Source organism: Ruditapes philippinarum, unplaced genomic scaffold (assembly GCF_026571515.1).
Source record: "Ruditapes philippinarum isolate M1 unplaced genomic scaffold, ASM2657151v2 ctg1146_1_1_1_1, whole genome shotgun sequence".
Taxonomy (NCBI): domain Eukaryota; kingdom Metazoa; phylum Mollusca; class Bivalvia; order Venerida; family Veneridae; genus Ruditapes; species Ruditapes philippinarum.
The window spans coordinates 26,089-42,921 of NW_026853527.1; the positions used below are offsets into that span (position 1 = coordinate 26,089).

Genomic DNA, 16,833 nt, shown 5'->3' on the forward strand with positions numbered 1-16,833 from the left:
TTCTCAGGAGTAGCTATTATGGCATATAAAACTGAATATTTTTTAAGTTAGATTTTGAAATATATACGTTATTATGTTAAGTACATTGAAGAGGCTTTCATTGCCATACAGGAGGACCAAAAGTGACAACACTTTCTTCGGGAAAAGACGTTCACGTAAGTAATAGCAACCATTATTTTGTTGTCAATAATTATTGTAATGGAAAAAAAAAGTTGATTTAAATTCCATTTTGATACTTGTTTTGTCCACAAAGTGATAAAATTCTTGGGTCAATTTCTAGTTTAATTTCATCAAATTATTGACCAAGACCATTTTTTTTTATTTCCTGGAAATTCCAGCAAAATTTAGAGTTGATTAAGAGAGAAAAAAATGCAAAGAAACTACATGATTTATTTATGCAATTAATCAACCACTGGTATATAATTACAGCTCTGCAGAATTGATTACTGAATATTTGAAAAAAGTAATCTATACAGAATGAGTAATTGCACTTTAAATGCACACATTAATCAAGCCTTTAATTGGAAACATTGGATTAATTCTGCTTAAGACCTGTTTTATTCTTCTCATGATATGCCTGTATCATAGCTAGGACATGGTTTCTATGAAAGCTGGCAGCAATATTTCAAGCCCTATGCTGTCAGTATAGTCTCAGTCAAGCAGAGGCTTGGCTGGACAAATGCTGAACCTATGCTTATTTACCTTGTTGAAGGCATAATGTTCAGGTATTTACATTTATAAAGCCAATCAAAACATCCAGACATGCAGTTTGGCCACAGGCTTTTAAGACTGTTGGTTGGAAAAATTTCAGTGTTAGTTGGAAAATTTTCAGTACATTTGTATTTTTGACACTGAAATCCTTAAAACCACTATGTTTTGTAATATTTGAATCAATTATGTATATGTGTTACAAAAGATTAAGACAGCACTGTTTCATAAACATACAGTCACCTTTGACCTTCCTATACAAAATAAAAACTTATAGATGAAAGGTTTTTAAGACCCCATTTGATACAGTAAAAAAAAGAATAAGAGACATTTGTGATGATTAGAATGGCAGTGATTAGGCTGAAATGGTAGCCAGGAGAGATTAGCCCTACCTGGTTGACTGACAATTAGTAGAGGAAATGTTCCAGAACATTAGACCCCCATCTGTTGGCTACTGGTGCACTCTCTTCAAATTCCTTAGTTGATTGTATTTGTTAAAAGTGTATACATGATAGGTTATTGCCTGCCTACTTCTGGTTTCTGATTTGAAAAAAAAAAGGTCGGCATAAATTCATTACATTCTTTGTGTCCAGTTTGTAATGATTATACAGTCATACCTGTGTTTAACACAACCTCTGAAGAAAGACCACGTTATGAAAAACCTGTCATGAAAGGCCACTTTTTTATCACATTTAATTCAGATTATTTAGTAGGACCACTTAGCAACATAAATCACATTATTTTTACTTTTACTGATCTTTCTATAAAAAAAAGTTTCTCTGTTGTTTTTTTTGCAATGTTTTAGCTGTTACATATTGATTGTGATAGACAGAACACTTTGACCTTTGACCTATATATAGTAATATTAGATATTTTGCATCAAAGTCAATCCAATACAAAATCAAACCTCTCTTAGGTATTTACCTTTCTGCTTGGAGCTTATCTCATTAGAATAAATTCTTCTTGTCTAATGTATGCTATAATGTTATCCAAGCAATATTTTGATTTACTAAAAAATAATGGAGAGCATATTTTAAGTAGAAACATTCATTGAAATAACCAGGCTAAATCACTAGAATGAGAAGGTATTGATTTGGCAGTTATGCATGCAGTGGTTTGAGTTACAGAGGCACAGAATAACATACAGAAAGTGCAATATTATTCTGCATGTTATTATTGTGTCAGAAACTGTAAGTAATGGTGTAGTAAAATGCCAATGCCAGTTATAGAATGGATCCTGTTATGTTATAACATGCCAATAATATATAAGTTATGTTATTAGATCAGGTCATGTCCATGATAAAGTATGTCAGTTATCATGTCATTTCCATGATAATGTATGTCAATGATAAGGTCAGGGTTTTCATTTTATCTGAGGCAACAGCTAGATGCTCCAATTTTGTCAAGGGTGATACTTTAATACACAGGAAGAAAATAAAATTGATTTTAACCGATGGTTTGGATCGCCAATCGGTTAATAATGAAAACCCTGTAAGTTATGGTGTTATAACATGAAGGTTAAAATGTTATTGCACTTTAACATGTCAGTGATATATTTATGATTTTATAACATGATGATTATAATGTTATTGCACTTTAAATTGTCAATGTGACATTTATGATGTTATAACTTGATGATTATGATGTAATTGTACTTTAACATGCCATTGTGACATTTAAGATGTTATAACATGATGATTATTGTGTTATTGCACTTCAACATGGCATTGTGACATTTATGATGTAATAACATGAAGATTATTATTCTATTGCACTTCAACATGTCATTGTGACATTTATCATGTTATAACATGAAGATTATAATTTTATTGCATTTTAACATGTCATTGTGACATTTATCATGTTATAACATGAAGATAATAATTTTATTGCATTTTAACATGTCAATGGGACATTTGAGATGTTATAACATGAAGATTTTAATGTTGTTGCCTTTTAACATGTCAATGGGACATTTGAGATGTTATAACATGAAGATTATTATTCTATTGCACTTTAACATGTCAATGGGACATTTGAGATGTTATAACATGAAGATTTTAATGTTGTTGCCTTTTATCATGTCAATGAGACATTTATTGTGTTATAACATGATGAGTATAATTTAATTGGACTTTAACATGTCAATATGACATTTATGATGTTATAACATGATGTTATAATGTTAGTGCACTTTAACATGTCAATGTGACATTTATTACAGCTAGGGTCATAGTATGACAAACAATCAAGTTTAAATTCCTAACAAGCTCAATTTGTGCAATGGACTTCACTCAGCATTGATTTTGGAATGGACCATTGTTTTTAAAGGGATTCCAATATAGTAATGCCTGGTTTTCAATTAAAATAAAATGACATTTTAGCAGTTAGACTGTATGTTCATACTTGCTAGTCACTATTACATTACAAGTGTAAACTTAGGAAGGTTATAAGAATGTCACAAGGATATTAAGGAATTATTTAAAGAACTGTCTAATGCTTGTTCATCATCAATTTGAAAAGAAAAATAGGGTGAAATAGGCAAAAATGTGGCAGAGGTGAATAATCCAATCTCTTTTGCAATGTCATACATAAATCTGTAAAAATGCAAGCTCATTATTTTCACATAAAGACACTATATTTTGGTTAAGAAAAATACCATAGTAAAGTGATAAAGAGCTCTTCCTATGATGGAATTTAGCAGTATTTAACATTTTGTATTGCATAGATCTGTGCAATGTTTCACTGTGAGAAAGTTTGGTATATCTCTGTAAGACATGCTACAACAGTTAATAAAGCATCATTATAATTAATTGACAGATGTTATAGAATTTATATTTCACCTGTATTGAGCACGAGAAATATGTAAGTTATTAATTATTTTAGATAATGATGCTAAAACACTTTGTATGGAAAGATTTGTTCCTCATGGGTCTTGTTTCAGAATAATATAGTTTTGAAAATAATGTTTAGGTTTATTCCAACTCTTGTTTGATCTTTCAAATTGAAACTATCCTTCTTAAGTTGCTAACCCAACAAGTGGCGCCATGGCCGAGTGGTAAAGGCATCAGACTTGTAATCTAATAATTGTTGGCCGCATGGGTTCAAACCCCATCAGAGTCAAGCTGTAGTTTCCTTGAGCAAGAAACTTTATACTCATTGCTTAGTACTGGATGGTTCTAGGAACAGATTCGAGAGTGTTTCCATAAATTTATAGCTTCCAACTTAAAAACTAAAACAAATTCATATAAACTAAACCAACCCAACAAGAAAGAGCCTGGTTAGATATGGCTTGTGTTTGATGGCAAAGGGCTAATTATCACTATCAGTAGGTTGAGAAGTATATTTTTTATGTAGCAAAATAATATATCCATGATATTTTGACATGACACAAAAAGGGGGCATCAGTGGCAGAGTGGTTAAGGTCATTGATTTCGTACCACTTGCCCCTAACCGCTGTGCGTTCGAATCTCGACAAGGACTTTCATATGAGGAAACTGTCTAGCTAGGTTACAGAACATCTGTGGTTCTACTCTGGTGTCCGAAATAAAGCACGGAATGGCACCTGAGTTCTGCTTCCACAAGTAAAGATGGAAAGTCACCATATGACCTATACTGTGTTGGTGCGAGTAAGACCCAAGCAAAAAAGCATGACTGAAAAGTTTGTTGTCTTAACTCATATTCATCACTCTTAAGCCTGTATGATATTGTGTGGTCCAGCTAGGGTGCCTTGGTTTTTAAGCTGACAAACCTGTTTTAAATGTTTAAATGGCTCATTTATTCAGTATTCATCAATGTTAGTGTTAGACAAGGTTATCTGACCTAGTATTTTGATATATTGCTGTACAGATTTGAAATATTTTTTTTTCAAGTTCTGAATATTCCATGAAGGAATGGAGTTTGTTGTATTAATCTGGCAGTGTGAACACTTTGTGACTTTATCTTCTAGTTTATCACAGTGATTTACCCACCTGGGAACAGGTGCTCTCATCATGGGGCAACATTATTTTAAGAAGTATTCATTATTTAAAGATAGATACGAGGCATATTTGTATGAAAAAATTAAAAATATAAGGAAAAAGTGTTAATTACAAAAGATTTAATGGTTAGATCAGATTTAAAATTTGGTTAAATCACTAAGAAGAATATAGGGCTAGTTTTATGGGACTCCTTTGCAGAGAAATTGTTATAAATTTCCTCTCTGCTGCAGTATGTTTAAGTCCTGCTTTGGATGTTGTGCTTTCCAGGGTGTGTGCAGGCTTGTGCTTGATATAATGTCTGAATACCCTTTGGGGGCAGTCCACCTCCAACAGTGAATGTTTCAACAGCATAATATGACTTAATAGCAAAAAAATCATTGTAAAGCATAAAATTAGGGCTTTTACTTAAATGTTCATAGTTAACTGTTAGCCTGTAGGTGGCAGATGATTCTTTCTACCTGCCACCAGTGCAGACCAAGATCAACTGGCACATCCATGGTCTGCACTGTTTGTTATTAAGACCTATTTTAAAAAAATCCCTTAAGAAGATGAATAATGCATCTAACAGAGTACCTCAAGTCTTGAACAAGGTGTTATGACCTGAATGGATGTCAGTGGGTTAACAGCGTTAGCAGCAAACCTAGATAATTATCTTAGACACAACAACACATTGATAGAGAGAGGAAAGAAATGCAATCTCACACCAGTATTTTCCCTTTAATTTTTTTATCCTATTAAAATTGTAATCTGATTAAATTGGAAAGAATGTTCAGAGATGGGTAATTAAGTAAATGATGGGAGAACTATTTCAGTGTATCCCAGCTTGATATCCCCAGATGCACCTGATAGATGAGTAAAAGTGCCTGATTGTTTTTTGCTAGAGGGAAATACAATATTGTTATTCAAACTGAATTTGATGAACTATGAATAGAAATTGTTGATAAGGACGAAGATAATACAGAGTTTTGCTGACATGATTGTTGAAAACAAATATCATTTGTAAACATATGATAAAACATTTAGAAAAAACTCATTAAGACCTCCCAATATAAGGGTGAAGTGGGGTTATTTAAGTTAGGTTATTTATGTATAATATTTTGATAGCATAGTTTAGATTGTTCTGTCTCTCTGTTTTCAGATTCCTTTGTAAATAGTCAAGAATGGACCCTGAGTCGTTCTGTTCCAGATCTCAAACTGGTAAGTTTCTTGCGATCAGTTCCAGAACTCAAATTGGTAAGTTGATGAGACACTGATTTTTTAAAGACTGATAATGCCATTGTAATAGTTTGATCTTAAGTGTAAGAAAAGTACACACAATGTAAGCCTTATCATACATTGTCAACCTGAAGTCATCATGGTCTTTTAGGCAAGGTGTTTAAAGCTGCATGTCTCCAGATGAGCCAAAATATTTCAGTAAAATTAAACTTGAAAAAAAAATGTACTGAGCTTTTAAGAAAAGTAAAAGATTCAAAATCCAAGTAATGATTTTCATATATTGTGCCATTAGTAACCAATATTGAAGTATTAATCAGCATATTGATCAGCATATTTGACTGTGTGGTTAATGTTTCAACTATTTGACTTAGGTAGTAATGGCTATTTTTGCATATTTTGACCTCTTTGGTTATAAGCATTGATTGTAAGAGCTGTTTTCAATGTGTAAATTACATTCTTTGTTCACTTTACAATATTTTACTTTTTAAATACATTTTCATCAAAAATTAAGATTGATCTGGAGGCATGCTGCTTTAAGTTTGTAGACTGAATCATATGCAACACTGCAAGTTTTAATCTTGGTGTTAAAGACATGTGAGCTTACTATAACTACAGAAGGTTGATGGTTCTACTCTGCTGAAGCTTGTGTCTAAAATAATGCATGGAGAGGCACTTGAAGGTCTTTCTTCACCAGGAAGTCACCACATTTCCTTTAAAGTGTCAGTGTAACTAAAAAAAGTAAAATCATATGAAAAATTCAAGAAACCTCTATTCTTGTGATAATGAGATAAAAAGTTTTTTCACACATTAACATCTGGCCAAATATTTGTTTTGCTGCTATAATGAAAGCAGAACTAATTGGTAACAAATAATGAGTAAAATTTGGAATGATTTGTTTATCTGTCTGCGTTTCATTTTGAGCCATTGCAAAGTTAGATGTGTACAAGTTATAAATTGTGTATTTTAGGGTATATTGGGATCAGTGCAGAGTGGCAAGTCAGCATTAGTTCACAGGTACTTGACGGGATCCTACATGCAGGAAGAGTCACCTGAAGGTAAATTATACACTAAAATTTATTTCCCCCATCTCCCTTGGCCCTTCAAATAAATAATACAATTATCCCCATGTCATTATGGATTTGTCCTACCTTGAATATGGAACTGTCATTTTGTCACCATACTGCAGTAACGGGTTAACTCCTATTAAGTTTTTTAAGGATTTAATCCATTACTGCACTAATATGACAATTTGTTAATGTCGGGGGCTTTAGATATCAAAATGCTTAAAGTAAAAGCAGTCAGCAATATAGGGAATGGTAGGATTGCATAATTGTAGAGACTGGTTTGGCTCTGTACTTGTGGCATAGGCATATTGCACTTAAATAAAACAACCGTCATGTCAGTTTCAATTGTAATATTGGTACTGGTTTTAGCATGAGAGTCTCTGAGAACTTAAGAATCTGATGTTTTAAATTCTGGTAGGTTTATCCTATTGCAGCCTGCTATTAAAGTAAATTAATATGATATTATGTTGATTGTAAATTGTTCAGTGGCTTTTGTAAATGTTTGCAACTACCTTTATTCATTGTGTTGCAGGTGGGCGATTTAAAAAAGAAGTGATCATAGATGGACAGAGTTATCTTCTCTTGATACGTGATGAAGGAGGGGCCCCTGAAATGCAAGTAAGTAAAAAAAAAAGTGTTTTTTTTTTCGAAATTTCACATGTATAAGCTTTGAAATTGCGCATCCTTTGAAATAAATGTTTCTTGTCAAGTGATTTCTCTCATTCAAAAGTGTTGACATTAAAAAGTTTCATATACAAAAGTATAAACCAATAATTCTTCTTAGAACAAAGACTTTATAAATCTGGTATTTGTAAGAAAGAGCTTTGCAAAAGAAAGGGGTCTAGTTATTTATGTCTCTTTGTTCATCAAATTTTCTATTAAAAAGTACTTGTGTTCCTCTTGAATTCTATTTTGAAAGTGGCATTTTCTTGAACAATTCAATAAAACATAGCACATTTCAAGTATATTGTCATTAAATCATGATAAAATTATGAAGTATATGTAACTATTTTGCTTGGAAAGGTTTTAACACTCTTAAAAAAATCTTATTATGTTTTAAGAGTAGGTATTGATAAAAGTGAGAGGGTCTGGAGAGGATGAAAGATTAGTTTCTGTTGTAAAATATTGAATGTCATCCTTTTGATGTAATTTTTCTGTTGAATTAATTTGTTTTCCTAGAAAAATTTTCATGTATTAGTTTTTGCAAAGATTGATTTGAGCATCCAATGAAATTTATTTCTGCAAATTTGGCTATGAACAATCAATGACGTTATTGTAGAAAGAAATTAATTTCATAGATGTTATCTAATTTTTGTTTACTGTCACTGAGTTGAGAGATCACAAAATTTGGAACTACTTTCTTTGTAATGTCAGTTTGTAGATGTTGTAATTAAGAACTATTTTCTTTGACAGTTTACTCGGTGGTAAAATGTTGTAATAAACTATAAAGAGCTATTTTCTGTGACAGTTTAATCATTTAATAGATGGTCCAATTTAGAACTATTTTCTTTGATAGTTTACACAGTTTATAGATATTATAATTAAGAACTGTTTTCTTTGACAGTTTACTCAGTGGGTAGATGCTGTGATATTTGTGTTCAGTTTGGAGAATGAGATCAGCTTTCAGTCCGTCTATCAATACTACCTGAAGATGACACACTTCAGAAATACTGCAGAAATCCCCCTTATACTTGTTGGTACTCAAGGTATGTACTCATTTACAGAGTAGTAATCAAAAGCATGTCACAGGTTCCATAATTTTCAGTTAATATTCTATATGACATACATATCTAATGTATGAAATGAAATACAGGCATCACATGTTCATTTTTCTGCTAATCCAACTTAAATTACTTAAAACTTAAAACTGGGTCCTAGGTATGCTTTACACCTTGTAGGCCAGGGAACCATAGATAGATTTGCCCCTGTCTGTCTGTTTGTCTGTCTGCCCTTCTGTCTGTGTTGCTGTCCTGCTGTTGTGTAGACTGTCAATAAAAAAGTGAAATGTGGTGGCTTCCATGTCCTATGGACAGACTTCTAGTTTCCTTTTAAAACAGAGGCAATTCCTATATCAGCTGCAATAACCTTGAAAAAAATTACTAAAACATCTTCATACTCATATAAATATTTGTAATTATTGCCTGCATACATTTCCATTAGCAACAATAAATAAAAAAAAGTTAAGTGGCATTTGATTATTTTTGTGCCTAAGTATGTAGTAATGTGACAGATTTATCTGTTAATGTAGTCATGTTGTAATATTGCAAAGATAATGCACTTTTGTGGCATTTATTTTCCAAGATACCTAGTTATATTTTCCAGACAAAAAATACAAAATTATATAGCATTTTGCTGTTGAAAGCAATATATTAATTGGCATTCATTATTAAAGTGTGAACTTGACATTCATTATTAAAGTGTGAACTTTTATGTCATTCAATAGTGAAGAGTGAAGTTATATGGCATGTGTTATATGGTTATATTGTTTTTGTACTTGATAATCTTATCTATACTCAATATTTTTGTATGAATAGTTAATTTCTTTACTAAACTCACCTAAGTCACATTTACGAGTAAATTTATCATTAAAATGGCAAAATGGCACTGATTCTGTGAATCTTATTGCTGTTATGGTATTCATTTGGAAAGTGTACAGAGGACATTATCTAAGATTAGAACTGATGAAAACTCACAATCTTACAGAAGTCTAGCATCAGTTAGTCGGAGTTATTTTTATTAGCTCTTGGAAATTATCTAATAGCTGGAAGAATGCTGCTATCAGATGGGCTTAACTGGTGCAAAAACTTGAGATAAAAAAACAAGATAAAAGTTTTAAGTTTTGCCGATTGAACGTAAAGATAAGTTAAATCATTTACACCCATGACTTTTGCTACTTTTTCTACTCCTTCTTAAACAGGGGTTAGCTCCTTTATTTACTTTCATAATTATTCTCAAAAGGATTCATGGATAAATGTGATTGTGAAATGATTATATATGTTATTGGAACCAAAAGATAAGAAAAGAAAAAGAAATATGTCACTTACATCAAAATTTTCTGTTAAGTGTTTATATAAAAACTTTGTAAATTTTTTTTCGTAACATCAAAATTTTCTGTTAGATAATCCATGGCATCAATGTGGTATCATTTAGTAGTTTGAAACCTTAACTCTGACATTTGACATTCACATAAGCGTGACTACTGTGAATTGACATAGTAAACGATATTCCAGACACAAACAGATTTTTTTTTTTGAAAAAGATATACATTTTATTCGTTTATTAATTTGAGTTTTGTAATATTGAGATAAAGCAGGTGAAGGCAACATGGAGATATTTAGGATAAGATGTTTGATACTTCCTCAAGTATGCCCCCAGAAACCTTCTCCAGGCATAGATAGTGCCGTGTCAGGTGGAATTTCCATATTTCTTAGTACAGTGTATTAAATGTTATTAAAATGTATTAACAAATGGTCAAGTAAAATGATATACTGCAGGGGTCTAAGATTTGGTGGTGTTTAACCTGATTAGTAAATTTGTATTTGTTTGTTTTTCTTAAAGCATCTAGTCTTTAAAAAAAAATATTTTGAAAAAGACCTTTCTATGATAAATTGATATTAAAGGGATAAAAATTCAGTAATAGTATTATTATGTAAAAGTGATCTTAGCCTTACTGTGGACAAACCACAAAGAGCATTTCATTGGATTTTGAATATTTATGCATTAAATATTCTTAAACTCTTAATTTACTTTTTATGTTTATTTTTTCTCAACATTTTGCTGATTCATCAAGAGAATTGTAGCTTTCATTTGTAATGTCAATGTAACTTTTATGGATATTTTATACTTTCTGAATAACAAGAGATACAGTAAATAATGCAGGTTTTTTTTTTTAATTGTTAACATTTTTGAAAATATAACTACATGTACTACAAAAATCATAAATTAAGTCCCTGTTGATAACAATAATTGATATTAAACATGTTCCAGACAAGATAAATGAACTAGTCTCTTATGTAATGTAACATTATTTCAGATTACTTAATAAATGAGCCACATCACAACAAAACCAACAAAGTGCGTTTGCGACCAGTTTGGATCCAGACCAGCCTGGGCATCCATGCAGTCTGATCAAGATCCATGCTGTTCGCTTACCAACCCTATTACAAGTAGAGAACTGATAGCGAACAGCATGGATCCTGATCAGACTGCGCGGATGCGCAGGCTGGTCTGGATCCATGCTGGTCGCAAAAGCATTATGTTGGTTTTGTCGTGACACGGCTCAAATTTATATTTTGGTGTTTATTGCAGTGTAGAAAACCCATTGAAAAAGGTAGATAAATATAGGAATCGGTAGATTATCCCATTAATTACCAAACATGGGTGACATTTTCTTGGCTCAGATGATTAATGGGGTTTCTTGCAAAAATCAGTCCTACAAGAATATAAACAAATTGATATAGTAATAGAAAGATAGAATTGTATATGAGAGTTTCTAAATGAAAATAATTATTTCACTGAAGCTCGAAATTAGACTTAAAGTTTCTCTGGGGAAATGAATTTCCAAGATAAATTTCTGGAATACATATCTAAACACATTTTCTTTTATACATCAATGGGCCAATTGTTTCTGTAATGATCATAGCACAGTGTTGAGCAATATTTCTGCATTAGTAAAAGGCTAATTAAAAGAAAAATGAATGAAGTTATTAGAGTGTTTTCCTGCTAGTGCATGGGTTGTATTAATTTAACAAATGTTCTAAACAAGCAAAATGTAATTAACTCATTTTTTGATGAATGATAAAAAAAAATGTTTTTGTTCAAGAGTAATCTGTGTATTTATTTCCGGAAATTTAAAACAAATATGACATTGTGCTATAAATAGATCAAGTGAAATGAGTGCAGTTAGGTCTAACTAAACACTGTGTCCCTCATTAATCGAAAACAACTGAAGAGTCAAATAGTCTGCAGTAGGGACATATTACGCATCTGCAAAATTTTTACATGCTGGAGCAGAGGTACAGTGTGAATAACCGTAGAAAGGATTTCATGATTTATCACAACAAACATGTCCAGCACAGTCCGGGACTCAAACCCAGGTTACCTGCTCTACCTATTGAGCTGACTGGATGGCTTGGGGGACAGGGGGACATAGATTTGTTCAGCTGTCAAGCTTATCAGGATTGACAAAACAGCAGAATGTTGGGGCATCCATGTCATATGGACATTGTTTTTAATGTTCCTTTAAAAATGTTTCATTTTCTTTGCCAATTAATTTCAATATTTCACCTATTTCGTGGGTGTTAAAGATTTAGAAGTTTTTCTGGAGAGAAGAATTAAATGCAATCATAAAATCTTTTTGTTGAAATAAAAATCATCCTAAAGAGAGAATGATAACCTGAAATTCAATTATTTCCATTTTACTGTCCATTTATTTCCTTGGGGTTGTAAGGTGAGTGGGAGTCAGGTTGATAATTGAGAAATGTGTTTGTTGTTCATGAAAATGTTTGAAATACTGGCCATTATTTTCCTATGTTGTGTTTCATACAACTTACTGGAATGAAAATTGAAGATTGAAAGGGAAATAAATGATACTGTAGAATTTTAATTTCCTTTACAGAGTGGATTTGATTAAGATTTAAATCGGATAATGCTCTATGAAAATAAAAACCATGTTCTCTGATGTACATACAATAAAACTTTTTTATCTTCAAAGGGGTAACACCCCTTTATGAACATTTATTTCTAATTAATCTTGATGTAAAATGTGTGTTAATAATGATTTAAATCTGTACATACCTAAAACATGAGCAGTTGCATCTTTATCTAGCGTTGTACCATGTTTATGATTTAAAACGTTGATAAATTCTGGCTCAAATCTGTCTTTCTTTTCATGTTAAGGTTCTTAGAAAACTTCTGTAGAAATGAAGCAAAAGTCTGGTTTTCAAGTATTGGTGAAATTTCAGTTACAATATCCAACTTAACTAGTACATTATCAAAAACTTCAATGTAATGATGCTGTTGACAGCCATGTACCATTTTCATCTTAATGATTTTGTCTTGCCAAAAGACATGGTTGCCTTTGTTATATTTATAATTTTGTATTGAATGGCTTTGATAGAACTTCAGCTCTGATTTCAAAGTTAGTTTGACAATTATAGTCTTTTGTAACTGATAAAATTTTGCTCTGGTTTTTAGGTGCAGTTCTAGTAAGTTGCTATTTTCCATCATTCAATAATTGCCCCTCTGGTTTAGTCAAAAAATGACCCCTATTCAGATTATTGAAAAATACATAATATTAATAATAGGCTGAGTTGTTAAGGTTGCTGACTTCTAAACACTTATCATTCACCACTTTAGGTTCAAATCCCACGTGGGACTTTGGATTCTTCCATAGAGGAAGCTATGGAAGTAGGTTATAGAATATCTGAATATCTACTATGTCTCATAAATCCGCTTATGCCTGAAATAAACACATGCAAGAGCACCTGAAATATTACACCACCGTGAAGCAGGAAACACTGCCATACTTTTACAGTGTTGATGTGGCTTGAAATTACAAAAAAAAGAGTAAAACTTTCAGGTCAATAATAAAAGCTGCAAATTCTTTTCTACTAAATCAAGTGAAGAAAGCAGACAAAGTTATTGCAGGTAAATAAGTAGAGTAGTCTGCTCTTGGTTTATGACTCAAATGCTATCTAATAAAAAAAAAAACACATTTAATATGAAACTTGATAGGTGAGGAAAAAGGTTATCAAAAACCTTAACTTGCTTTATCTTTAGTTTATTTCAAATTTATTCAACAACATGGCATTTTTCATGCAATGAATATGTTTTGAAATTTAGAGTGTGGCAAGTTTTGGATTTGAAATAGTGCACAACTGTAGTGAGTTTTTGAATGTGAGTCAATTCATGTTTAGTGGAATTTTAAATTGTAATTTAATTGGATTAACATTTTTGTTATGCATAAAACTTAAGGCTAATGAATTAATAAGCATGACATATGTAATTATGATAGTGTACCCTTATCTTGCTGGGATGTGATTAGCCTTTGCCACCAGTATAGAGCCAGGCCAGCCTGCACATCCGTGCAGTCTGACCAGGCTCTATACTGTATTCTGACCAATTGGTGATCTTATATCCTGATACCCCCCATATTTGATAATGGACATTTCCAAAATTGCAGCTGGATAAGTCCATTTGAGAAATTTAGCATGTAAAAGGTTAATTAATATTAATGAGTACAAGGTAGATATAATTCAATTTGACATACTGGTCATTTTGTAGCATAATATACAACAGTTGATGAATTATGTTGAGCAATAGGGAAATACTTATTATAAGTAGAAGGGGGAAAAGGATAAGAAGAGGAGGAAAAGGAAAGAAAAACAATATACAAATTGTTGCATAAGAATTTGCTGAAGTCAGAACTGAAGGGGAAGTGCAAACATTTCATGCCAATGAAATATAACAAGGGACATAGTTTTATGACTGAAGAGGAATCCTCTAATTCTCTGCACTGGAATTGTTACAAGTTTCTTTGTCAGCAATTTTAAGACAGGGGATGTCTTTTATGACAGATGAGGAAATGATTTTGGCAAGAGGAAATAGTTTGAAATTTTGTATCAGGTGGCATTGTGTAAAAATTGCATGAAAAAACAACAACAAATCTTGTGTGTTAATCCATGATGGCAGTTTAACTAACTCAGAATGCTAGCTGCTGCAGTAATGACTTGACAAAAGGCACCAGTAATAGAGGCAGACCAGCTGACTAGACGCTATACTGCTGGCTGATTTGAGCCGCCTCACGACAAAACCAACATAATGCGTTTGCGACCAGCATGGATCCAGACCAGCCTGGGCATCCGCGCAGTCTGATCAGGATCCATGCTGTTTGCTATCAGTCTCTTTACTTGTTACAGGGTCTGTGAGCGAACAGCATGGATCCTGATCAGATTGCGCGGATGCGCAGGCTGGTCTGGATCCATGCTGGTCGCAAACTCATTATGTTGGTTTTGTCGTGAAGCGGCTCATTTGCTTTAGTATTTTTATATCTCGAAATCCCTCAATTTAATTTTGGACAGTTCCAAACTGGAATGAAAAATGATGTCCATTTAGGTAGTTCAAAAGAGGAAAGTGAAATTTTCATAAACTAAGTGGGTTTAAGTTTAAACAACGGAAGATAGCTGCATGGTGGAAATCTGGCATGTGACAATAGAATGCCTGTGCATTGGGTGATGCATTTTGTAAACTGTGTTGTTCTGTGGGTTTTCATATCTGGTCATGGTTGTCTGTGAAATAATTGCAGGATTTTTTATACAAACCAGATGCTGGTTTCTGATTGTTCTGCCTATATTTCCGTTATTGCACATTTTGCCAGTTTAAGTACAGTCTCAAGCCATTGTTTACAGATGCCTTACTATTTATGAATTTTGCTTTAAGATAAGATAAATTAAAAAAAAAATATATAGGATATTAATAACTGATACATTAGTGTGGATTTAAAAACCAAGTGCATGGCTCTTAATTGATATATTGCTTAATGTTTTATTGCTTAAAATATTTTGAGGAGAGGCTTAACCTAAGGTTACTATGGAAACATGGACAATATTTCTTTTGGTCATCTTTAGCATAGGTTGTTATGCTGGTCTTCTGTGAATTCCCTGGGAATATTGTATTTGGTAACTTAAAGAAATTATAGGCTTACTTGACATCTCAGTGTTGATATATTTTTCTGGTCCACCGGGAATCATTGATTCTAATACTTTTTGTATTGAGGATAAAATACTGCTTATAATTTAAGCCAGTGTTAGGGAGGTCAAAAGATGTGCCAGACAGGGCGAGAGATGTACTTGGGAGGGCCAGACATGTGCTAGGGGGGGGTGAGAGATGTGCTAGGGAGGGTAAGAGATGTGCTAGGGAGGGTAAGAGATGTGTTAGGGAGGGCCAGACATATGCTAGGGAGGGCCAGATATGTGCTTGGGAGGATTAAATATGTGTTAGGGAGAATGAGAGATGTGTTTGGGAGGTCAAGAGATGTTCTAGGGAGGGCCAGACATGTGCCAGGGTGGGTCAGACATGTGCCAGAGTGTGTAAAAGATGTGCCAGAGAGGGGCAGACATGTGCTAGGGAGGGTGAGACTGAGAGATGTGCGAGGGAGGGCCAGATACGTGAGACATGAGGGCTAAATATGTGCTAAGGATAGTGTTGCACTTTTCATTGTCTCGTGAACAGACTCAATTATTACAACTATTGCTTCCCCACCTTCAAAGAATTTTTAATTTATTACAACAAAAAATGTGTTCTTTTACCATATGACTACAGAGGTGTATAAATTATGTCAGCTTGTGGGCTTAATTGTAACTCTTCAGAAGGTGAGAAATAAGAAATTGTCTGTAATTGATGTACAATTCAGTAGTAGGATTTGTAAGGATAGGTTCAAGTGGCCCTTGACATATTAAGATAGATAGGAAATTGTAAAACATGGAGATATTGTATTTGTAATGACCCCACTTCATGTTGAATATAAAAGTTTTAAGTGGATGGGGACAATTCACAGCATCTCACCTGTTTTTGTTGTCCTGGACAGATGTAAACAGTATGTGAATGAATGTAAGATGTGTACTTAACTTTTATTCCAGTTTTCGTTTTGTAAACATTGCATTCAAGTACTATTGAATACCTACCTTTACAGACAATTTTAAGGAAAATGTTGTATTGTAAACTTCTCTCTCACATTGACCTACTGAACTATCCAGTACCCCTGATACATGAGGTAAAAGTGGCTGTGACATATGAGGCAAAATAGCTGTGATCTATGAGGAAAGATGGCTGTGATCTATGGGGAAAGATGGCTGTGACCTATGGGG

At 32.9% G+C, this 16,833-nt stretch overlaps 1 protein-coding gene across 22 annotated transcripts in view; it reads left to right on the forward strand.

Annotated features, from left to right (window-relative positions):
- Positions 1-16,833, forward strand: part of LOC132737123 (arf-GAP with GTPase, ANK repeat and PH domain-containing protein 1-like) — a 78,576-nt gene that overhangs the window by 14,800 nt on the left and 46,943 nt on the right. For 17 of the 22 annotated variants that reach the window (XM_060724365.1, XM_060724361.1, XM_060724358.1 and 14 more), the window contains exons 2-5: positions 5,827-5,921; positions 6,871-6,958; positions 7,500-7,585; positions 8,532-8,673. In XM_060724365.1, coding sequence (XP_060580348.1) covers positions 5,827-5,921; positions 6,871-6,958; positions 7,500-7,585; positions 8,532-8,673 — 411 coding nt within the window. Of the gene's footprint in view, positions 1-15; positions 156-5,826; positions 5,922-6,870; positions 6,959-7,499; positions 7,586-8,531; positions 8,674-16,833 lie in introns of those variants that run through there. The other 5 variants (XM_060724362.1, XM_060724379.1, XM_060724380.1 and 2 more) reach the window with 3 other exon arrangements.